Below are 25,477 nucleotides of genomic sequence, written 5' to 3'. Positions count from 1 at the left end.
TGGCTACTGGACCTCTGATCTCCTGGAGAGAAGTTTCTACTGGTGTACTAGTGGGTTCTATTTAAGGTCCAGCCCTATTCAGTATTTTGAACAAGACAGAAAGCTTGCCTATCTTGTTTGCAGATAAGATGAAAGTCAAAGGTTTATTTTGACAGAATTTAGATTTAAAATAATACCATGGAAATACAAAGCCAAAACCAATAAGATAAAGGTCAATAGAGACACTGTACATATTAAATCAATCTTGCAAGTACCTGATATGGAAGAGAAGCTGGGTTTGACTACATGGTTTATGTAAAAAAAGACTTGATTGCTGACAACAAATTCATTATGAACAAATGCCATGATACAACTGGTAAAAAATGGTAACTGTCCAGAGGATGGGAACTGATGGTCTCACTTTACTGGTAGATTCTCGAGTACTGTGTCTAGTTCTTAGAGCCAGTTTGAGGCTTGGAAACCTTGAGAAATGAAGAATAGTTAGAGTAGCTGGAGACGTTTAGCCTGCAAAGGTAAACACTAAAGGAAAACAAAAACTGACCTCGGATAGAGACAGCTCACCAAATTTGTACTTCCAACTTAGGAAGAGATACTCTTTCTAAAGCTCTCATGAGTTTTTATTTATATGATTTCTGATAAGTTCTTTTTCATCCTTATATTCTTGTTTCATTTATTATTTCATAATTCCTTGTTTGTTTTGTGAATATTATGATTCACTTCTCTCTTTGAGAATTCTTTGAAAAAAACATGTTTATTTTGTTTTCTATTAATCCATCTTTTTTTAGCCAGGGAATGGCCTTTTTTCTCTTTCTTTCTTCCTTACTTTTTTTTTCCTTTTCTTTTCTGTAGATTGTTCTACTGTGTTCATTTGTCTGAGCTGATTTCACTTCTTGATTATTGATTTTGGTGCCAGTCTTTTTAGAAATATTTTCCTTATATGTTTCAGAAATTTGGTTTGTAGGTTTATTTTCAGTGGAAAATTTCTTTCCTTCCTCCTTTGCCTTCCTCTCCTTTTCCTTTCTTTTTCTGTCATCCCACTCCTCTCCCTGTCTTGTGGTTTACTTTTCTTCTACCTGGTTTCTGTGGCTCCCAGTCCAGAGCCAGCTGACATATCGGAGCTCTGGGCTTCTGCCTCACAGTGATAGTAAAAATCCTGCCAACATGTCTGCCAGCTGCTTGGTTAAGTTGCCTCCTAGGCACCTGGCTTTCACGGAGAACATCTATTCTTCACTACCTTCACAGAAGCCGTACTTTGGGTGGTCTCTACCTGCTTCTAAACTGGAAGAAGTCCATCAGGACTTTGGCTTTTGCTATATGGCTCTCTGCTTCTGTTCCACTTCTGATCCAAGGAGAGGTACAGAAGAGTACATAAAACATACATGTATAGTTTTTAAAAGAATGATAAAGTGAGAATTTATTGTAACCACCACTGGCTATGTCTTTTACATTCTTCTCTTTATATTTTTTTCTCTCACTGACATGTGCTTGGAATAGTGGGGACCCCTATGATGGGAACCGCCAATACCATCTTGACAGGGTGCACCTGTCCACTCTAACAGCAGGTGGTGCTCCAGGAACCTCAGTGAGTTTCACTGCCAAACCCTCTGGGTCCTAAGATACACTGATCTCTTCAGGGTTGTAGGCTTTGTGAACAGCCCACCACTTTATAATTATTTAGCCCCAGTATCTTCTGACTAGATGTGGTTACTGTTATTGCGTTTTCCTTAAACAGTAGCTCAAGATGTTTATACCTTTTTCTCTTGACAATAGCTTGTCAATTCAAGCCTGAAAATTCTCTCTCTACAAATTCCACCTGTAAGGAAAGACAGACTCATTTTATACATTGGGTATATTGTCCCAGTATTAAGGCTTACAGGCTTTCAAAAATCTTTGGGAAATATATATTTATTATTTATTTAAATAATTTTATTTAATATTTAAAATATTAAATATTTTAATTTTAAAAATAATAAAACATTTAAAGTAGTATAATTGTAATATATAAAAAATAATTATATATCCCAAAGTATAAAGAGAAAATTGTAAAAATTGGAATGGATGTTTATCTTCAAAATTAACATAATTAACGGTTCAATTAGGATTATACACATTTTACATTTTGTAGTATTGATAGTTTGAGGTTAGGTTTCTTATTTCACAAGAAGCTCTGATCATCTACAGCTGTCAGAAATCATAGCTAACTAAATTATATGATTTACTTTTGGATTAAAAGTTTTAAGTGCAAATTTTATTTTTAATTCTTTTTTTCTTTTTTTTTTTTTTTTAACTGCGTTGCATGTTCGTTGCTGCGCTAGGGCTTTCTCTAGTTGCCGCGAGTGGGGCTGCTCTTCCTTGCGGTGCGCAGGCTTCTCACCGGGTGGCTTCTCTTTGTTGTGGAGCACGGGCTCTAGGTGCTCAGGCTCTGTAGTTGTAGCACGTGGGCTCAGTAGCTGTGGCTTGCAGGCTCTAGAGCGCAGGCTCAGTAGTTGTGGCGCACGGGCCCAGTTGCTCCGCGGCACGTGGGATCTTACCGGACCAGGGCTCGAACCCGTGTCCCCTGCGTTGGCAGGCGGATGCTTAACCACTGCGCCACCAGGGCAGTCTGCACATTTTATTTATAGTTTTTAAAAGAATGATAAAGTGAGAATTTATTGTAACCACCACTGGCTATGTCTTTTACATTCATTATGAACAAATGCCATGATACAACTGGTAAAAAATGGTAACTGTCCAGAGGATGGGAACTGATGGTCTCACTTTACTGGTAGATTCTCGAGTACTGTGTCTAGTTCTTAGAGCCAGTTTGAGGCTTGGAAACCTTGAGAAATGAAGAATAGTTAGAGCAGCTGGAGACGTTTAACCCGTGTCCCCTGCGTTGGCAGGCGGATGCTTAACCACTGCGCCACCAGGGAAGTCTGCACATTTTATTTACAACTTTCTTGTTTTACAATAACCACCAAGTTTTTTAAAAATATGAGGCGTAGATATAATATGTTTGATGTGGTATGGAGCTAGACTTTGAGAAGTAAGGGATTTTAAAGGGCCTCAGAGAAATGGAAGGAGCCCAAAAGAGACAAAGAATGGAGACAGTTAAGAGAGAGAAAAGAGGGTCCTGGGGGGAAAGGAGACGCCTGCTGAGCGGCTGCTGTGTGCCAAGCGCTGTTGCAGGAGATGAAGATCCAAAAGTAAAAGTCAAGGTTCTGCAAAGGGTCACAGTCTGGTAAGAAATCAGATTAGTTCAGTGAAACATAAGTGTTAAGTGTTATTAAGGAGGCGTGCGCACTGGGGGTCTAGGTGTGGCGAGAGCTCCCATGGGGACGGGGACTAGGAAGGCTTCTCTGAGGAGGTGACACTTGATCTAAGGGGAGGCAGAGAAGGAAAAGTGTGTGGGGGGGAGAAAGATGAAGAAATATCAAGAGACGAGGCAAAGGAAAAAAGGAAAAGAGGAAGGACTCGATGCGATCGGCGCTCCGGCCATCGGGCCTCGACTGCTAGGGCCTGAACGCGGTCACCGCCCCCTCCCCTCCCCTCCCTTCCTCGCGCCTCTGCCGCCCGCCAGGCCTGCGCGAGCTCTGAAGCTGCAGGCTCGCCAGAGACGCCATGTACCGGCTCCTGTCAGCCGTGACAAACCGGGCCGTGACCCACGGGAGCTGCGCCTGGGGCTACGGGCGGCGTGCAGCTCACCAGCGCGCCGGGCTGCCGCCGCTCGGCCCTGGCTGGGTCGGAGGCCTCGGGCTGGGTCTCGGGCTGGCGCTTGGGGTGAAGCTGGCCGGCGGGCTGAGGGGTGCGTCCCCCACGCCGCCCACCGCGGCCCCAGACCCTGAGACGCCGCCTCAGGCCGAGCCGCTGCCGCTGCAGGAGCAGCCCCTCGCCCAGTGGTCTCCGCAGACCCCGACGCCGCCGCACTCCAGGCGCTTTGCCAGAGCCATCGACCGCAGCCGCGACCTCCTGCACAGAATCAAGGTGCGGCGACGGGGGGCGTAGGCGGCCGGGAACCCGGCGCCCCACCCCCGGCGTCACCCCGGCGTGAGGCCGTTTGGTGGTCATCTCTCGGGGCGGGCGGACGCCACCCCGGGCGGCTGGATGCCCTCGGTCGGCTTCCCAGAAAGACTCCCCGTGTCCCGACCTCCCGGCCACGGTCAGATGCTCTCGGGGGGTTGCCCAAGTCGGGGCGGAGGTCACGGCCCGCCTCGGGGACCGCCCCTTCCCCTTAGTGCTCCCAGCGGGCACTCCCCTCACGGTTAACTCCCGGCCGGCCGAGCCGAGGTGGGCGGGGCCCCGAACCGAGGTGGGCGGGGCCCCGAACCGAGGTGGGCGGGGCCCGGGCCGAGGGAAGCCCCACCAGAGGAAGGCGCTGGCGGATGTGCGAGGGATTTCGGCCTGCTTTGAACCGTTCTCTCCCCTTGGCTCTTAGGATGAGGTGGGCGCACCGGGCATTGTGGTTGGAGTGTCTGTAGATGGAAAAGAAGTCTGGTCAGAAGGTGGGCTCAGAATAGTTTGATTTATTGGCTTGTTTTGTGCCAGTCGGTGAATGAAATCTTGATGTGTTACTGTTTGGCGTGAATCCCATGAAGTGCTGTTCAGTTTTCATAAAACTATACATACTGTAGAGAAAACTAACAAACTAAAGAATTGGACTTTATATAAACAGCAGGGTTTAAAGTGTTACTCTGATGAGTAAACTGAAGTCTTAAAGATGGTTTGTTGTATTGTTCTCAAAGTGGTGTATAGAACGGTCTGTTAACTGCACATTTGTAGATAACCCTTATGACTAGATAAAACGTCAGAATTTAATGTTTTTCTTTTTTAGTTCAGTCAACAATTTACTGAGTCCCCCATTCTGTAAAATGCACTGTACTAAGAACAAGGGATATACATGACTCCTTGTCCTTAATGAGCTTACAATCTACTTTATTAGTTTTTTTTGTTGTTTTTTTTTTTTTTTTTTTTTTTACTATGCAGAGGTGTCAGCTTTTTTTTCAAACAAAAAGCAAGCAGCTTTGGAAGAGAGACTTCTAAGCATTTTATCATACTTTTTTTTTTTTTCCCCCGGTATGCGGGCCTCTCACTGTTGTGGCTTCTTCCTTTGCGGAGCACAGGCTCTGGACGTGCAGGCTCAGCGGCCATGGCTCACAGGCCCAGCCGCTCCGCGGCATATGGGATCTTCCCAGACCGGGGCACGAACCCGTGTCCCCTGCATCGGCAGGCGGACTCTGAACCACTGCGCCACCAGGGAAGCCCTATCATACTTTTATCAAAGCATTTTATAATTTGATTTATTTTTTCATTGCACACAAATTGGTCCAACTCATCACAGCAGGTTTTTAGGAACTCAATTTTTAGGAAATGTTGTTTCAGACATCGTTTAGAGGAAGTAGTACCTTTTAGAAGTTGATAGGAGCGGTAAGGTTTTGAATTTAAAGAGAAATGATTCTTCCTTCAAGTTTAAGTGTACCCCGATCAACATTTATGACGGATATTGTAATCCAGAATTATATAAAAGTCAGCTCTATAGGTGAGGGCTTTGTTTTTATGCAGATATTTTCAGCATAATTTACATTTACAGGTGAAAATAATTATTGTATGCCTTTTCGTTCTTTTCAGATCTCAGTTCTTTGTATGTCTCAGATTTCCACATCTTTATCCTGTAGAAGATGAAACCAAACTTAAAATATTTTCTAGAAAGAGCTTTAAATTAGTGGTACACTGTTTTTCTTCTGACTTGCAGCTGAATTAAATTAATGATTAACTAGATTGGGTTTGCAGGGCATCTTTTCACATTTGTTTTTATTGGTTATTTTAAGGAATTCAGTAGAAAGTCACTCAAAAATCAAGAATAAATGTAATCTGAAGAACAATGATATTTTCTTTAAAGAATGTAGAGTAACTTATTTAAAATATGGAATAATCAAATTGTTTAGATAAGCTAAGAAACATTAGTAACTGAATCAGAAAATTACTGTTGTGTACCGTGTACAATTTCAGTTTAGTTATAAGGATAAATTGTTAGGCTTACTGTTGTCAGTATTGCTAAGACTCATCCCTTATATGTTGAGTTTTAATTAACTTGTACAAGTGAAATATCTTTTCCTTTAGATAAACACATAGAATGTTTTAAGGTAGTATTATTACAGTTTTTGAAGGCTCCTTTGACCATGAAGCCTATTAATAGTGACTTTTTGCTTTTTTTCCCAAAGGTTTAGGTTATGCTGATGTTGAGAACCGTGTACCATGCAAGCCAGAGACAGTTATGAGAATTGCTAGTATCAGCAAAAGCCTCACCATGGTTGCTATTGCCAAATTGTGGGAAGCAGGGAAACTGGATCTTGATATTCCAGTACAACATTATGTTCCTGAATTCCCAGAAAAAGAATATGAAGGTGAAAAGGTAATAAATCTCACAGTTCATTTTTCTACTGACATTTAAGTGGTTTAAAAGCTTTCATAGGATTCTTTGGTTTGTTTTTAATGTTAATGGATTAAAGTTTTGTTTTATCCAGATAATAACCGAGTGGGTATTTTTCTGAAATTTGAGGCTAAAGGTGTGTACATGACACATTATTCTAGTAGCAGTTTAAAATGGAAAATATTGCTGAAACATTATTCCAGGGCTACTAACTTTTTATTATGCAGTTTAATATTGTAGTTGAATTTTCATGTTTTTACAATTAGGTTTCTGTCACAACAAGATTATTGATTTCCCACTTAAGTGGAATTCGTCATTATGAAAAGGACATGAAAAAGGTGAAAGAAGAGAAAGCTTATAAAGCCTTGAAGATGATGAAAGGGACGATGGAATCTGACCAAGAAAAAGAGTTAAAAGTAAAAGGAGACAAAAGTAATGAAAAGAATGACTTTGCTAAAGCTAAGATAGAGCAAGATAATGAAGCCAAAGGCCGAAATTCAAAACCTTGCAAGAAAAAGAATGATTTTGAACAAGGCGAATTATATTTGAAAGAAAAATTTGAAAATTCAATTGAATCCCTAAGATTATTTAAAAATGACCCTTTGTTCTTTAAACCTGGTGAGTGTTAATTTCTTCTTTTTACAAAGTCATCATTACTGAAGAGTTAATTTTCAGAAAATGCAAAATGATACCATCCTGAGTGCATTCAGTGTGGTTGATGATTATGGCATGGGTTTTGTTGTCAGATGTTTGCTTTTTTGCCTGTAGTTCTTAACAGAGCCTAGCATCCAGGCAGCTAGTTGTTTGATTTAGCTTCATCGGAGGCTACCTAGACATTTAGAGGATTCTCAGTATCAAGATATTCATGGAAAAAATTAAATATTGGAAAAATTCTCCAAATAAAATCGAAACCGAAGTTGGCATGATAAAGTGTTGCTAATATTTTAGTATTTCATTAGTATTTAACTTAGTATTTAAATTGTTCAACTTCTTTTGTGCTTTCATTTCTTAAATTAATATGCATCAACTAAATTTTATTTCCCAAAAAGCTGATCTATAAAAATAACTTTTTCTGTATATTTTTTGATATGATGCCTACTGAAACCACTTTATCTTTAAATTTATTGCAGGCTTATGTACTTGTATTCCATTTTCATTTTAAAACTTGTTTGTGGGAATTCCCTGGTGGTCCAGTGGTTAGGGCTCCCGTGCTTCCATGGCAGGGGGCACGGGGTTCGTCCCTGGTTGGGGAACTAAGATCCCACAGGCCACTTGGCGCAGCCAAAAAAGACAAAAAAAAAACAAAAAAACTGATAAGTATATGGATCATCATTTTATTCTTGTGTTAGAGACATGGAATAAGCAGGGCCATTGCAAAGTTGACTAAATTTGTTAATTTATCATCCATGATCTTTACCTAAATGCTAAAGTAAAATATTCCAGTTTTAAAGATATGCCAATTTTCAGTGGGAAAATATTTTACATGTTTTTAAATAATAATGAAGCATTTTCTTTTTTTTCCCCCTTAAAATGATGTCTCAAGGTAGTCAGTTTTTGTATTCAACTTTTGGCTATACCCTATTGGCAGCCATAGTAGAAAGAGCTTCAGGATATAAATATTTGGACTATATGCAGAAAATATTCCATGACTTGGATATGCTGACAACTGTGCAGGAAGAAAATGAGCCAGTGATTTACAATAGAGCAAGGTAAATGAATACCTTCTGGTGTGTCTGGTGTTCATCTTTACACTGTTATCAATTTAAAGTCACATTTTGCTTGTCTCCATTCCAGAATCAACTTGCCACATTTTGGGAGCTTTTCTACATGTCTGTTTTTCCACCTATAATGTAAGGAAAATAAAATATATTTTATTTTTCAAATACACATATATTTGAAGTACCCCAAGATCCTTAGGTGAAAGATAGCAATAATAATTTAAGCACATGAATAATTAAACTAAAATTGCACCCATCACGGGCATCTGTAATTTGCTCTTCCATCATCCCTTTTTTTATGTTTTCGTTCATGCTTTATTTACCTTTTTTTAATTTTTTTTTTTAATTTTGAAATTGTCTCATACTTGTAGAAAAGTTACACAAAGTAGTACAAAGAATTTTCATATACGCTTCAACCAGATTCCCCACATGTTAATCATTTTACCACATTGCTTTATCTGTCAGTCTCTATGTTATTTTTTTCTCAGCCGTTTGGAAATGAGTTGCAGACATGGTGCCCCGTATACTTAAATGGTAACCATAAATACTTGAGTGTGTATTTTCTAAAGATAAGAACATCCAGGAAATTAATATCAACACAAGGTTCATATCAAGTCTACAGACATTATTCAAATTTTGCCAGTTGTCCCAATAATGTCCTTTATAACAAAAGGAAAAAAAACTTGTTTTTCTGGTGCAGAGTCTAATATAAGCACACACATTGCATTTAGTCGTCAAGTCTCTCAGAAGTCACATGAGTTCAATTTGTTCCATTACTGGTGATGGTAATTTTAATCACTTTGTTGAGGTGGTATATACCAGGTTTCTCCACTGTAAAAGTTTGAAAATCATTTTATTGAAATATATCAAACTAAAATTTTATCATAATTTTTACAAGTAATTTGTAAAAGAGGCATTGGAAGAGAATTTGGGGACTAAAGACTAACATGAGTTTTACTGTTATGGTGTTTTCTTTTTCATTTTACTCTTATTATTATTTGGTTTGTTAGAAAGGTAACAGCACATTTAAGTAACTGTGTTTAAATCAGCTGTTACTTTTACTTTTTACGGTTCCATTAGGGAACATGCTTTACAAATGGCTAAATGGTACTTGACTAGATGAAATGGTAGATTTTGTAGCTTCATCCTCCTATCCCCATACTAGTTTTGTTCAATTTTCTGTTGTATTTCGTTAAGTTACCATTTTTAAATTACCAGCTTATTCAAAAGGATCAAATATGCATTGCAAATCAGCCTGAAAGAAGTTTTTTTGAACCTAAAAGAAATTAGGTTAGCAGCAAGCAATGAATTTTAATTTTTAAATGGCCTGTAGTTTTTTTATTTTGGGTGGTTTTTTAAAAATATTTATTTATTTGGTTGAGCTGGGTCTTAGTTGTGGCAGGCAGGCTCCTTAGTTGCAGCTTACGGGCTCCTTACTTGTGGCTCACAGGCTCCTTAGTGTGGAATGCGAACTCTTAGTTGCATCGTGCATGTGGGATCTAGTTCCCTGACCAGGGATCGAACCCAAGCCCCCTGCATTGGCAGCATTGGAGTCTTAACCACTGCTCCACCAGGGAAGTCCCTGTAGTTTTTTTCTTTTTTATTCTCTATTTTTTTTTTAATTGAAGTGTAGTTGATTTACAGTGTTGTGCTAATTTCTGCTGTATAGCAAAGAGACTCAGTTATACACATATATACATTCCTTTTTTATATTCTTTTCCATTATGTTTTATCCCAGGAGATTATGGATACAGTCCCCTGTGCTATACAGTAGGACCTTGTTGTTTATCCATTCTAAATGTAATAGTTTGCATCAACTAACCCCAAACTCCCAGTCCATCCTTCTCCCTTCCTCACCACCCTTGGCAACCACAAGTCTGTTCTCTATGTCTGTGAGTCTGTTTCTGTTTTGTAGATAGGTTCATTTGTGCCATATTTTAGATTCCACATATAAGTGATATCATATGGTATTTTTCTCTTTCTGACTTAACTTAGTATGATAATCTCTAGTTGCATCCATGTTGCTGCAAATGGCATTATTTCATTCTTTTTTTATGGCTGAGTAGTATTTCATTGTATATATGTACCACATCTTCTTTATTCATCTGTTGATGGACATTTAGATTGTTTCCGTATCTTGGCTATTGTGAATAGTGCTGCTATGAACATAGGGGTGCTTGTATCTTTTTGAATTACAGTTTTATCCAGGTATATGCCCAGGAGTGGGATTGCTGGGTCATATGCTAACTCTTATTTTTAGTTTTTTGAGGAACCTCCATACTGTTTTCCATAGTCGCTGCACCAACTTACATTCCCAAGCAACAGTGTAGGAGGGTTCCCTATTCTCCACACCCTCTCCAGCATTTGTTATTTGTAGACTTTGTAATGATGGAAACGGCCTGTAGTTTTCAACCACTTCAGACAGTGTTTATTATTTTTAGGTCCAACATTATATTCTACTGGAAAGCATAAGAAAAAATGACAAATACCTGAAGTTGTCAGTTGAATCTAGAAAAGATTCTCTAATAAAGATGGCATAGACGCATGACCTTATTTTGATTCAAATCTAGGCATTTGATAACAGATGCCTACACTTACATATAAGGGAGAATCATTGAGCCTCTTTTCTCAGCTGAAAATTAAGGCTCCATGAATGTGCAGACTGCAAGGCAGCTATCATTTACTGTTTTCTTAATGAGTGATTAATTTATGATGCACAGAAATCAAAATATGGCATATGATTGAGTTAATTTCATTTTATCTCCCATTCTTTGAAAAAGGCAGTGGGTTTCTGTTTCTATTGTTAAAGGTTGCTGTCAACTCTGGGTTTTTTCTTTAGGTTTTAGTTGTGCCCAGTGGTGCTAAAGGGGTAAGTGATTCATTTCAGGTAGATTAAATAGGCTGCAGAAATAAAATAGGACACTAAAAGAAGAAGGAAATATGTTAGCAAGGAAAATGTTCTGTCCATTTGCTTTGTTTTTATTTTACTTGATACAGTATCTGTTTGGGCCTCTAAAGTTCAACTCTGATTCTTTTTTTATTTTTGTAGTAATTATTTCAAAAGAGCTTATTAATTATTTCACCAGCTTTGGGGAGAAGTTCAGGGAGTAAAAGAAATCTTCTCAAAGATGTGTGTTTAAAAAAAAAAAACCTTAAAGTAAAATTTAGTAAATGCATATGTTTCCGTTCATTTGTTTTATGGTACCGTTGTACAAGAAATAAAATTTCCAGCAAAAGTCTGCAGCTTTGTTATCTAGTCTACTGACCCCTTGGTATAATCATAAATTAAATATGTTTACATTATCTTGACCTAGACTTCTTAGAGTTACTATATCCCAAGAGTAAATATTTATCATCTTTATCATTTCTCTGTATGTATGTGTGTGTGTTTAAAATAGTGCCTCCCAGTGCCTGTCACCTGTTTAAGGTATTCCCCCAGAATCCCACTCCAAAATACTACTTACATTTCTTCGGCCAGAATTTTAGCAACAGGGCACATTCAGCTGTAAGGAATGCAGAGAAATTAGTTTTTAGCTGGGTGCACTGTTGTCCTGAATAAAACTGGGGTTTCTTAAATGGAAGACTGGGAACATTGATTCTGTATATGTAAATAGATATTGATTCTGTATTTCAAGTATAGTCTGTATAGGCAAGTAAACTAAATAACTCTTTAAGCAAACACCATAGGGGAATGGAGTGAATGTTCTTGCCACTGAAAGACACTCAGTTTGTTGATGGGGGAATCCTTAGTCAATGCATTAGCTTATTATTAGACTCTGTTCATATTTTCTCTGTGTTTGGCACAATACTTGCAACACAAATCTCTTTCATAGTTGGATAGGACCAAAATCAAATAAAATGAATGTTTTCTGAAGGGTTTGCTGTATTTTGACAATATAGATATGGTCTTACCTTTTCTTATTATCTTAATTATTATTTATTATCTTTATTTTCTAGAGTATCTTCTAAAATTAAGCATTTTTCCTTATGAAGCTGTTTTCTATGCTTTAGCTGATGGACTCTAGTAGTAGGTTCAGTCCATGTTAATGCTAAATGTTAGAGTGGGATTGGATGTTTATAATATGTATTTTAAATTCTGTGGTTCTTTAAACTTCTCATAGCAATAAAATACAAAGTGATGCATAATTGTTTGTAAAGGCATTTAAGAAGCTTTTAAAAATTTATTTTGAATTTATGAGTTTGTAGATGTATATTTCTGTGATAATATAATCTTGTGTAGAAACTAGGGATTCTTAAATAAGTGGGGAGAGGCTGTTTGTCATCTGGCATCATTCTATCAATTATTCAGTTACAAAGATGTCCCAGTAACTTAAGAACTTGTGTCTATAATTCCATTCTTTTTAGTGCAGAAATTCCTTAAGAATTTGAAATAATAAAGTTATCATTCAGCTGAACAGATTTATTTTCATGAAAAGTCATTAATTTGTCCTCTGTGAAGAGGAATCAAAAGATTAAAGGCTGAATTTACCTTTTTAAAGTTTAGAATTCTAGATTAAAGTCTAAAATTCTCCATAAATTTATATTTTAAAAGAGGAGTGACTGAGTCATCCTAATTTCCAACCTTGATGTAGGTGCTTTGAAATGCTTTATTAAAAGTTGCACAAAGCTGATTATTAACCAAAATAGATTGGTAGTTCTCTCCTACTTTAAAAACTTGGAGTTCACTTTAATAAATATATTTCTCAGTGAGAAAACATTTTTGTTATTCTGTTATGTGACTTCTTTGAGATTTGATTGGCGGAAAATAAAAGTGTAATCAGAGTTGGGGCAGAAAGTAATGGGAACCTAAAATACAGGAGTGGCCATAGGAATGGAAGGAGGGAGAATGGTCAGACAGAAAGCTGAGGTTGAATGAGGATTTATCATTATTGGTTATGAGAGATTTGAGGGCAAGAGAGGCAAGAAAGGTTTTAATGGAGAGGAGAAATATACGAAGGTTCAGAAGAGAGTAGTTTTGGACATGTTCATTTTGAGAACTGAGGAGACCACGTATCAAATCATTGGTTCTCAGGAGAGCATATTAAGATCCTCTGTAGACTTTTTTCTCTTTTAACCTTCAGAGCACATACCTGTGGTCACTCCTGCTTCACCCAATATTATGACTTGGACTTTTGGGGGACATATAAGAATCTTGACAGAAGAAAGAGAAGTCCTTTTTCAAATTATATATGCCCACTGTCCCTTCAAAGTTACGAATTTTGAAGGGAGGGATGAGGCCCGATGCTGATTCTGATAAACAACATTGAGAAAAAAAGAAATCTGAGAATTATTAATGCTAGTAGAAAATCCGATGGTAAATTTGGAACAGAGTTTGTGGTACAGCTGCAGTTTTGTAGTTATCTCTGTAGAAGAGAAGACCTCGGACACTGGAACCACTGGTGATTGGAGGGATACGGGGAATCATAGGATTGAGAGTGAGAAGAGAAAACACAGAGCAAAGTGGCCTGCGGGGAGTGTCAGCGAAGTGCTGGGTCACAGTGCTACAGGGGGAGTTAGGATGAGGACCATAAAAAGGGAATTAGAAGATCTTGATACCCCGCAAGAGAGCTGATTAGTAGAGATGGGGGAACAGAAGCCAGATTTTACGGAATTGAATGAATGGAGAGGGTGAGTGCATGGAAACGGCAGGTGCGGACTGTCTCATGTAGTTTGGCAATAAATGAGAGTGAAAGGACTGGTAGCTGGAAGCTGTAACAGGGGTAAAACAAAAAAGAAAAGGTTTTTTTTTCCCTTAGGATATAGAAAACTAGAGCATTTTGTGAACTAAGGTGAAGGAGTCAAAATTCCTAGCATGGCGCAGAAAGTCCTTTGTGAGCTGTGCCCTGTCCCATATCTGCTCCTCCGGCATCACCTTTTAAAGCTCTCTGCTTCAGTCAAACTGAACTATTTTGCTCCCCAGCAAAGTGAGGAACCATTTCAACAGGCTAGCTCTCACTAGTGCTCAGGATTCCTCACATCCATCTTGCTAGTCATCCCACAACCTGTTACTCAAAGTGATATTGGAATCACGTGGAAGCTTGTTAGAACTGCAGAATTTGGGGCCCTCCCCAGATGTACTGAAGCAGAATCTGCATTGTAACAAAATCTCCAGGTGATTCATACAGTGCTCTGAAATTTAAGGACTGTCCCACAAGATTATTGGACAGTTAGCCCTTTGAGAGCAGCCACGGGTGTATGGTTTTTCTTTTCTCTCCAGTTCCTTGCAAGGGGTCTCCATTAAATACTAGCCAACAAATGATGCTTTCATGTGTTTAACATATTTACCAAGTACTTAGTGGATGGCCAGTACTGTTCTAGGTAGGGGAAGCATCAATGAACCAGGTAGATAAGATTCCTGCCTTTATGAAACTTACATTCTATGGGAAGAGACAGACAAATATGTAAACTAAGAATCTCAGATATGAGAAGAAAATAGAACAGGGTGATGGGATATAGAGGGAGAGGATGTTAGTGGGGAGATCTATTTAAAATATATTGGTTTTAGGCCATGTTTGTTGAGTTGAAACACGAATAATAAGGAAAGCTAGTGTGCCTTATTGAAAATACAGAAAGAAGTCTGGCATGAAAAAAGTAAGGCAAGATGATGTACGTGATGAGGTCAAATAGGTAAGCAAGGGCTAGATTATACTGAACAATGAGTATCAGTGCCTTTAGAACCACTGCCCCTTAATTTAACAAATATGTAATAACACCTCCTTTAATATCTGAATTGAAAGAGATCATGTAACCTACACTCAATACTCTAAAATATAAAGAAGAAATAAAAGGAATATTTTTAATTTATAATAATATCTCAATATGATAATGTTTACTCACAACAACACGAGAAGACATAATAAAGTCAACTGCAACTTAATACATAAAATTACTTTAAATGTGACAACAAAATGCAGACCAATACAGGTTTATTGCATTGGTGCTTCAACTCATGTCCTTGGTGGCTAACTCTGGCTGAAGTTTTGAGCAAAATAGAGTGTGATCTTCAATAGTGGTTACATTCAAGAAAAATACATTGTAGAGTACAAAGTACTTCGTATTTACATATAAAATGGAGAGGGTTCTAGGCTCAGCTAGTTATAAACAGATTCTTTACTTACATGGGTATCTCGTAGGATAGTTGATCTCACAGGATATAGGATAATGCACCACTGTGTGGGACTTTCCCATACACCACAGGACATTAGGACCCTTGGGCCCCTATCCACTAAATGTCAGTAAGAGCCCTCTAATAATTGTGACAACTAAAAAAATGCCTCTTAAAAACAATAGGAAAATTTTTAAAGATTGGATGATGATGTAAATGCATTTTAAGATAAAGATGGGAGTTTCTAGCTCACTTTGGATGGCCTCAGTCTTCTCAGTAAAATGACTGGGCCTGAGAGAGGGTAGAGGACTGAGGGTGGAAGAGATTGGGAATACCTATTATGAAGAGTATACCAAGGAGTACCCAGGAAAAGAATAAAAGGATTTGAGAACAGCAGTGAAGACCCTTAGCAAGAGTATGAATTTATACCAGTCAGCTTTATTATATGAATTCCTGGAGCCTTTCTTGATAGATAAGGGGTACCTAGATTTATTTAGGATTGATGGATTGGTGTAGTGTTAGTTCAAAAGAGTGCTAATGAGACCACAGCTGATATAGTTCAGCCTAGAAGAGAAAATCAGGGGAAACCACTGGGAACTAAAACACCTGGGAAAATTGGGATGACCCAAGGGGGATGGATGAAGGTCCCACTGAGGGCAGAAAGCAGGTTCATTTGGAGAGTTGGAAGGGTTGGAAGTCATAGTCCTAGGAAGAAATGTCTGAGTTTGAGACCTTAGTGATAAAACAGTTTAAAGTGATGGTGAGATTCAGGTCTGACAGTGCTTTATGAATAACGAAGTTAGGATGAAGATGAAGGTCATTACGGGTGAGACTGTCAGCAAACTGAAAACCTAAGAACACCATTTTTTAAAAATAAATTTATTTATTTTATTATTTATTTTTGGTTGCATTGGGTCTTCATTGCTACACGCGGCTTTCTCTAGTTGTGGCGAGCAAGGGCTACTCGTCGTTGCGGTGCGTGGGCTTCTCATTGCAGTGTCTTCTCATTGCAGAGCACGGGCTCTAGGCATGCAGACTTCAGTAGTTGTGGCACACAGGCTCAGTAGTTGTGGCTCACGGGCTCTAGAGCGCAAGCTCAGTAGTTGTGGCGCACGGGCTTAGTTGCCCCACGGCAGGTGGGATCTTCCCAGACCGGGGCTCGAACCCGTGTTCCCTGCATTGGCAGGTGGATTCTTAACCACTGTGCCACCAGGGAAGCCCTAAAACACCATTTTATTATGAAACTTGAAAGGAAGGAGGCTCGTGAGCCAGGTGTCCTTTTTTTGTTTATTTTGTGATTTCTTTTCATGTACCTAATGTTTATGGTACCGTCTCCTCATATTAGAATGGAAACCCCATGAGGTTATTCTCTTTTGTTTACACTTTATCCCAACATCCAAACAGTGCCTGGCACATAGTGTTCCATCAATAACTGTTGAATGATTGAATGAATAACAGCTACCATTTATTAAGTACCTATCAGAAATATGCAAAGTGCTTTATACATTTATTTCTAACTCTGCAAAGTAGATGTTTTTATCCCCATTTTACTAATTAGGATGGAAGCAGAGAGGTAACAGACTGCCTGGATTTTAATCCAACTCTGCCTCTTAAAAACTGTGGCTTTGGACAAGTTATTTATATTCTCTGTGCCTCAGTTTCCTCATCTGTAAAACAGGAATTATATTACCTACCTCCTAACATTGTTACAAGAATAAATTAGTTCATACTTATATAGTTCTTAGAACAATGGCTGGAACATAGTAAGAACTGTATAAGTCAGGGGTCCCCAACCCCAGGGCTACGGACCGTTACTGGTTTGTGGCCTATTAGAAACTGGGCCGCACAGCAGGAGGTGAGCGGCAGGCAAGCGAACGAAGTTTCATCTGTATTTACAGCCGCTCCGCATCGCTCGCATTACTGCCTGAGCTCCGCCTCCTGTCAGATCAGCAGCGGCATTAGATTCTCATAGGAGCGCGAACCCTACTGTGAACTGCGTATGTGAGAGATCTAGGCTGCGCTCTCCTTATGAGAATCTAATGCCTGATGATCTGAGATGGAGCTGAGGCGGTGATGCTAGTGCTGGGGAGTGGCTGCAAATACAGATTATCATTAGCAGACAGGGTTGACGGCACAGAGACCATAATAAATCAAGTGCTTGTAGACTCATATCAAAACCCTATCAGTGAGTGGCAAGTGAAAACACGCTCAGGGCTCCCACTGATTCAGCATTATGGTGAGTCATATAATTATTATATATTACAATGTAATAATAATAGAAATAAATTGCACAATAAATGTAATGTGCTTAAATCATCCCGAAACCATCCCCCCTCCACCCTGGTCCGTGGAAAAATTGTTTTCCGTGAAACCGGTCCCTGGTGCCACAAAGGTTGGGGACCACTGGTATAAGTGTTTGTTAATCAAATCAAATAAGCATAGCCAGTAAGGGTGAGAGTTGGAATTCAAACTGAGATTTGCTAACTCCTGCTTCTTCCACTACACCAAGAAAGTACCACATCACATCATTATACACAGTATCTCTATGTATTTTTAACCAGGAGAAATAGTCTCCTTACAAATATTAATCTTATTTCTGAACATTCCCATATATACATTATCAGTTATAAAATTTACATGTGGCACATGATTCATTGAGCCCAGGGACTGAAAATGTTTACCAAACATTAGGTGTTTCTGCATGTGCACGGGGAAAATATCATGTGTAGTACTAATCAGTACATTTTTTAGCGGTATTAGAAGTTTGATACACTTAGCATGGGCAAGCCTTGTCAATAGAAAAAACAACCCACTTTCTATACTTTAATTACTTACTTATCTGTTTCATTTTCATAGTGAAAATTAGTGGTTAGTTTCTGAGAAAGTATGTTCACTACAGTGAAATACAATCTGTCTCATGTATACATTTTCCTATTCATCTTCATGTATAAAGTCAATAATAGACTATCAAATTTTTAATGACTATTCTTATTTCATTTTAGATTTTATGTTTACAATAAAAAGAGACGTCTTGTCAACACACCTTACGTGGATAACTCCTATAAATGGGCTGGTGGTGGATTTCTGTCTACAGTAGGTGACCTTCTGAAATTTGGGAATGCAATGCTGTATGGTTACCAAGTCGGGCTGTTTAAGAACTCAAATGAAAATCTTTTACCTGGATATCTCAAACCAGAAACAATGCTTATGATTTGGACACCAGTGCCTAACACAGAGATGTCTTGGGATAAAGAGGGTAAATATGCAATGGCATGGGGTGTTGTGGAAAAGAAGCAAACATACGGTTCTTGTAGGAAGCAACGGCATTATGCCTCACACACTGGAGGTGCAGTGGGTGCCAGTAGTGTCCTACTGGTCCTTCCTGAAGAACTGGATGCAGAAGCTATAAATAACAAGTTTCCCCCAAGAGGAACAGTTGTTTCTATCATATGTAACATGCAATCTGTTGGCCTCAACAACACTGCTTTAAAGATTGCTCTGGAATTTGATAAAGACAGATCAGACATGCCTTAACATCACAGGTGCAAAACGAGCCGTTATGATTTTGTTTTTGTTTGTTTTTTTGAAACATTAAAGTCCCCAAATACATGAGATTTTAAAGAATGAATTTGTAATAGAGTATAATTGAATGCAGAGAATTATGTACCTCTAATTGCTTAATTTTGTAATTGTCTTTTATTGTAAGATGAATTCTTTATACTCAGGGAAGTAACTATATTTTTACTTTTTGAAAAAAGTGTTAATTCTTGAAATAAAACATTCTGATAAAAATGTACTTTTTAAATGTATAGTATAGAGAAAATCTCATTTGACAGGAACCTCATAATATTGTTCTTTTAATATGACAGCAGAAACAAGATTATGAGAAATGGTATATTAGTTATCTGTTGCATCTTAAAAGAACACGTATTTATTATCCCATGGTTTCTGAGGCTCAGGAATTTAGGAGTAGATTGGTTGGGTGGGTCTGGCACCAGGGTCTGTAATGAGGTTTCAGATAAGATGTTGTAGTCTTCTAAAGACTTCCCTGGTCCTGGAGGAAATCCTTCCCAAATGGCTCATTCACTCACAGATCCTAAGACCTGTGAACTGAAGATGTTATTTGTTCCCCACATCCAACCAGACACAGGTTGGCAGCTGCTTGATTAGTACTCAAGGCTTGAGAATAATTCTTGGCTCCTGGCTGTGTTCTCAGAGCTCTTAGTTCTGCCCTCTGAATTACTGTTTTTTTCATGAAAGGCAATATGTGTTTGCATCTGAGTGGCTTTCTCAGCCTGCTTTCTGCTTGTACAAGTTTGAGGGTCCAAAGGGCTCTTTTGTACTCTCCTTTCAGTCTAAGTTAACAGTCTTCCTGCTAATATAATTTTTTAAAAACTTTGTGAGTCCCATTGAGGTTCTTGCTAATCTCACTGAGGTTCATGCTAATAAAAAAAAGCCATACCCCCAAATCTCTTCAAAATATACCCCTCTCTAACTTAGAATTCTGCTGAGACAATTGGAGAAAACACTGTTAAGCTTCTATTAAGGCCTATTATTTAAATAGCTTTCGAGGCACCATCTTGGTTCTTTCCACAGTCATAAAGGGTTTTATAGTCATACCCTCAACTTTGTCTTTAGACTGTTTTTTTCCTGGAAGTACTGTAAATTTTATCTTTGCTTTGAAATTGTTTCCTAATCTTAGCATCTTTTGCCATCTGGGGAGTCTGGGAACTTTCCAAACCATCAATTATTGATTCATTTTTGTTTAGTAGTCCTTCCTTTAGCTTCTCTCTCTCCTTCTTTTTAGCATAAGCAACAAGAAGAAGCCAAGAGTCAACACTGTGTCTGGAAATCTCAGCTAGATTCACCCAGTTCATTAGGCATATTTTCTACTTTCTGTGGTCTTGCAGGCAACAGTGTTGCTAAACTTTCTGCCACTGGAGAACAATAATCCTCTTTCCTCCAATTTCCAGTAACATTTTTCCTTACTCTCCTTTAAGTCCATGCCTGCAGCCTCCTCAAAGGCCACCATACTTCTAAACAGTTTCTTCAAGGTTCCTCAGGCTTTCACTGACACTCTTTTCAAAGTCCTTTCAACTTCTGTTTACTGTTCTCTTCCAAATTCACCCCCACGTTTCAGGTGTTTGTTACAGCTGCACTCCACTTCCAGGTATCAAAGTCTGTAATGTAAAAAAATAGGTAATTTCACATAGAATTCACAATTCACATACCTTAAAATTCAACCTTTAAAGTGTACTGTACAATTTAGTGGTTTTAGTATAATCACAAGATTGTGTACCCATTCAATTCCAGAACATCTTCACCCAAAAAAGAAATCCTATACCCATTAATATTTGCTCTGCATTCCTGTCTACTCCCGGGCCCTGGCAACCACCAATCTACTCTCTGTCTCTTTGGATTTGCCTATTATGGATGTTTCATGTAAGTAGAATCATATAATATGTGGCCTTCTGTGTCTGGCTTCTTTTATTTAGCGTAATGAGCGTTAATTATCTATTGCTGCATAACAAACTACCCCATCTCACAAATTCTCTGTTTCATAAGTTCTGGGAGCAGTTTAGCTGAATAGTTCTCGCTCAGGGTCTCTCCTGTGGCTGCAGGCAAGATGTCAGCAGGAGTTTCAGTCACCTGAAGGCTTGACTGAGGCTAGAGGATCTCATTCCAAGATAGTTCACCCATGTGGCTATAGGCAAGAGGCTTCTGTTACTTGCTGGCTTTTGGGAACAGGTCTCAATGTCTCACTTCATGAACTTCTCCATAGGTCTGCTTGACTGTCCTATGGCTTCCCTCAGATTGAATGATTAAAGAGAGAAACAAGGCAAAAGCCACAATGTCTTTCATAATCTACCCTTGGAGGTCATACACTATCACCTATGCCAAATTCTACTGGTCACACAGACCCACCCTGATTCAGTGTGGGAGAAGGCTACACAAAGGCTAAATACCAGAGGATAGGGTTCATTGGGAACTATCTTGGAGACTGGCTCCATGGATGGCTTATTGTAGTGTTGAGGTACTGGGAAATAGTGTGTAATAGCCATAGATGACGAATATTGGAGACTGAATTCAGGAAAATTCAAAAAGAAATCAAAGTTTTTATACAGTCTAATAAAAGAGGGCTTTTCTATAGCTCTGAGCTCTCAGCCTGTTTCTTCCCTCCACTTTGATCTGTGAAGGTAAGTAGATGGATATTTCTGAGGGGTCAAAGTACAGCGAAAGCAGCTCCCTACAACAGATGCATTTCATCTCCTTATTTCTTTCTGGCTTCTCCTGACCTTTAGGTCTTCTATTCATATTTGTCAAATTTTTCAATCCATGCTGTCTTTGATAAATATAAAATGCCTTCCTTTAATGTTATTCTAAATTTTAAACATTAAATATTGTGACTAAAAGCAAATCAAATTAATGGCAATTTAAAAAATACTTCTGATATTGGCAGATACATGTTTTTAGTTTGATCATGTGATATCAATGTGAGCTTTGAACCTTAGCACAGACCACAGAGCGAACTGCTTGGAGCTGCCAAGGAGGTGACATTTACATTGGGAGAGGAGGGAAGAGCATTGTCTGGGTGTCCGGGAGAAGTGCAGCGTGACTGAGCTGTCTGTGTGGGAAGAACCGCGAAGAGTGAAGAGCCCTGTGAAGTTAGTGAATGTGCATTATGAGCAGGGTACTTGCTTTAGACTGGTTTTTCACCTTTTAAATTCTTGTTGAAGCTCAGAGAAGAGCTGGCAATCTTCTCAGAAAATGAACCAATGTACAAACATCAGGGGTTCACAGACCTCAGATGGAATTCCTGTTTGCTATGATAACTTATTTTCTTACTTAATATTGTTAGAAACAGCATTGATAAATTTCTACATCTTCCAAAGTGGTAATTCTGGTGTGGCTGATCCTTAATATTAGGGAAGAGAACACAAGAGAACTTGACACAAATTTCTTGTGTTTTAGTTCTTTTTTTTTTTCCTGAAATTTACAACTTGTCAAGGTGATTATTGACAACAAATGATTTGCTTTACCTTCCTATCACAGAATACAAAAGTTTAAAATTCTACCCCAGATTTGAAAGCTGAGATTATGGAAATATGCCTTTGTAATTTTTAATAGAAAAAACATAGATGGGTTAGAGTTCATTGTTGCATTTTATAAAGAAAAAAGATTACTTTTATAGAATAATAACCTCACCTTGTAACCTTTTAGGATTTTACAGTTACATTTTCATAACTATAGGCTTAAAGAATTATATTGTTATTTGCTATTGATTCAGGTTCAAATAGTCTGAGTTCTGTTTCTTAGAGGATACCAGAATAGCTAATTGATCTTTATTTTGTGAAAAGAAAAAAAAATACTAGAAAGCACGAAAGGTTCACATGGCAAATACCCATATAATCTCAATACCCAGAATTTAAAATGTTAACATTTAGTCAAATTTTCTTCATTTAAAAAATACTAGGGACTTCCCTGGTGGTGCAGTGGTTAAGACTCCGTGTCCTGGTCCAGGAACTAGATCCCGCATGCATGCCACAACTAAGAGTTTGCATGCCACAGCTAAGGAGCCCACGTGCTGCGACTAAGACCCGGTGCAACCAAATAAATAAATATTTTAAAAAATACTAATAGATAAAACATAATACATAAAGCTGAAGACCCCTAGAACCACCACCCAAAGTCCCACTCCTTTTGCCCTGCAGGAATCTGCTGTCAGGAGTTGGGGTGTATCCTTCCAGTCCCTTATTTAATACTTTCACAGCCAAGTATATATATTCATATCTGATATAGTATTAAATTGTATTATTTACATTTATACAAATAGCACCATAGTATAGATGTTTTCTACACTCTCCTTTTAAATTTAACATTGTTTTGTGATCTGGTCAAGTTGGTAAATATAAATTCAGTTTAACTGCTATGAAATATTACACTGTATGACTATATCATATACTATCCATTTTCTTATTGATGGATTTTTTTTTACTATTATATGCAGTGCTATAAGGAACATCCTTTGACCATATGAAATTGCAGTTTTTCTACCTCAAAAATGCATGAATATAAACAATTTTATATGGTTGAACCTAATTCTGTTGTTTATATGACAACACTGACTTTCAATTTTTGACTATGCAATGGATGGGAAATGGTATCTGGTTGTTTTTACTTGCATTTACCTATTGTTAGTGAAGTTAGACCTATTTTCATATGTTCATTGGCCATCTGGATTTCCTCTAATGTAAATTTCCCACTTATATTCTGTGCTCATCCAGAATAGGGAAATGAATACAGCATTTCTTTAAGAATTGATTGTGGACATGTTCATGGGTTAGAGAATGAATAACCTTGATAAATATTGGAGTTCTCCCAACATGTGGTAAAAATTTTAATAGCCACAAATTCCTCCCATTCCATTGTGCATGCTCCTTTGCAATGTGATTTTGCCTCTCTTCTCAGCCAGAGGTGGTGTCTGTTTCTCCACTCCCTTGAACCAGAGGTGGCCTTGTGACTTGCTTTGACCCAGGGAAATGATGTTGCACAAGTTCCAGCGCTTAGGCTTCAAGAGGCCATCAAACTTGCATCTTCACCCTCCAAGAACACTGCCCCCAAGACAGCCACGTAAGGAAACCAGACTACCTTACTGGATAACCCAACTGACGGCCAGTACCAGACATGTGACTGAAGCCATCTTGGACCTTCCAGTCCAGTTGAGCCTCCATGCATGAGTGAGCCCAGGTAAGACCAACCCACAGAATCATGAAAAAGAATGTCATCATTATTTTAAGCCACTAAATTTTGGGGTGACTTCCTTTGCAGCAATAGTTAACACAACTATGCTCCAGTGTGGTAATGAAGTGGGTAAATAATTTGGAAGAAAAAAACAGAACTTGAAAGTGCTTGATTTTGAATACACAGGATCCTTTTTTATTTAAAAGAATACTATTAACAGAGTACTTACTATGTGTCAGGCATTGTGCTAAGCACTTTATATATGTTATCTTCAAAACAACCTGATTAAATAGAAATTATTGTACTTATTTTGCCCAAAGTCACACAAGCATTAACCATTAGAACTCATTTCAAATCCAGGCATATCTGACTCAAAAGCCTGTTCTAAAATTATCTTGTCTTCCCATAAAAAAAGCATCTCTAAAAATTTACAGACCCAATAAAAGGACAGTTAGTGGCATGCAATTTTATAGATGGAGCGCTTAGCAAAAATAAAAAAGTTAAGTCACATAAAATGAATAAAAAAACATGTATTGGGATTTTAGTTAGTAAATCTGGCTGCAAATAAAAAATACACAACTTTTGTTATTAATATGCAAATTAAAGACAAAGATGGCACAGTAGAGTCATGCTTTTACACACCCCCCCTCTTATATACATAGCATGATATATAAAATGTGAAATGAAAAAATGAAAAAGACACTCATGGACTTCAGAATACAAACACAAAATATCGACCCAGGCTGAAGCTGGCGTCTCCTGAGCTCTGGGTCCAGAAGGCAGTGGCAGCTCCAGTATTCTGTTCCTGTAGACTAAGCGAAACTAAATCTGCTTCCCTAAGAAAAATGTAAAATGTAGGCTTTTAACTAAATCGGACAGGACTAGTCTCCCTAATTTTTTTCTAATGTGAGGATTTGCTAGGTAAGAAAATAACAGTCAACCTGGTATAGGTCTGCTCTGAATATTGGGGTACATGTATCCTTTCGAATTATGGTTTTCTCCAGATATCAGTATATGCCCAGGTGTGGGATTGTTGGATCAAATGGAAACTCTATTTTTAGTTTTTTAAGGAAACTCCATACTGTTTTCCGTATCTAATTAGATAAATTAGACTTCATAAAAATTTAAAATGTTTGTGTTTCTAAGGACAAAAGGTGAAAAGACAACCTACAGAATGGGAGAAAATATTTGCAAACCATATATATAAAGGATTTGTATCTAAAATATGTAAGAACTCTTACAACTCAAAAATAAAAAGGCAACCCAGTTAACGATGGGCAAAGGATCTGAATAGACATTTCTCCAAAGAAGATACACAAATAGCCAATAAGCACATTTAAATATGGTCAACATCATTAGTCATCAGGGAAATACACATAAAACCCTAATGAGATAACTCTTCACACACACTAAGATGGCTGTAATAAAAAAAATAGACAATAGCAAGTATTGGCAAGGATGTAGGAAATTGGAATGCTTGTGCATTGCTAGTAGGAATGTAAAATA

General features: G+C 38.2%; 1 protein-coding gene across 20 annotated transcripts in view; it reads left to right on the top strand.

Moving 5' to 3' along the window:
* Positions 1 to 3,503: 3,503 nt before the first annotated feature.
* Positions 3,504 to 25,477, top strand: part of LACTB (lactamase beta) — a 61,846-nt gene continuing 39,872 nt past the window's right edge. For 9 of the 20 annotated variants that reach the window (XR_007475644.1, XR_007475640.1, XR_007475643.1 and 6 more), the window contains exons 1-8: positions 3,512 to 3,963; positions 4,415 to 4,481; positions 6,198 to 6,388; positions 6,673 to 7,024; positions 7,950 to 8,115; positions 18,232 to 18,322; positions 20,543 to 20,671; positions 23,766 to 23,977. Coding sequence is in view for 4 of the 20 variants with exons in the window: in XM_004274718.3 (XP_004274766.2) it covers positions 3,601 to 3,963; positions 4,415 to 4,481; positions 6,198 to 6,388; positions 6,673 to 7,024; positions 7,950 to 8,115; positions 18,232 to 18,763 (1,671 nt within the window). In the remaining 16 variants the exon portion in view is untranslated. Of the gene's footprint in view, positions 3,964 to 4,414; positions 4,482 to 6,197; positions 6,389 to 6,672; positions 7,025 to 7,949; positions 16,234 to 18,231; positions 19,022 to 20,542; positions 22,580 to 23,765; positions 23,978 to 25,477 lie in introns of those variants that run through there. The other 11 variants (XR_007475649.1, XR_004485819.2, XM_033437074.2 and 8 more) reach the window with 10 other exon arrangements.

This window comes from Orcinus orca, chromosome 2 (assembly GCF_937001465.1).
Source record: "Orcinus orca chromosome 2, mOrcOrc1.1, whole genome shotgun sequence".
Taxonomy (NCBI): domain Eukaryota; kingdom Metazoa; phylum Chordata; class Mammalia; order Artiodactyla; family Delphinidae; genus Orcinus; species Orcinus orca.
Note: the sequence above shows the minus strand (reverse complement) of the source record. Positions and strands in the feature narration are given on the sequence as shown.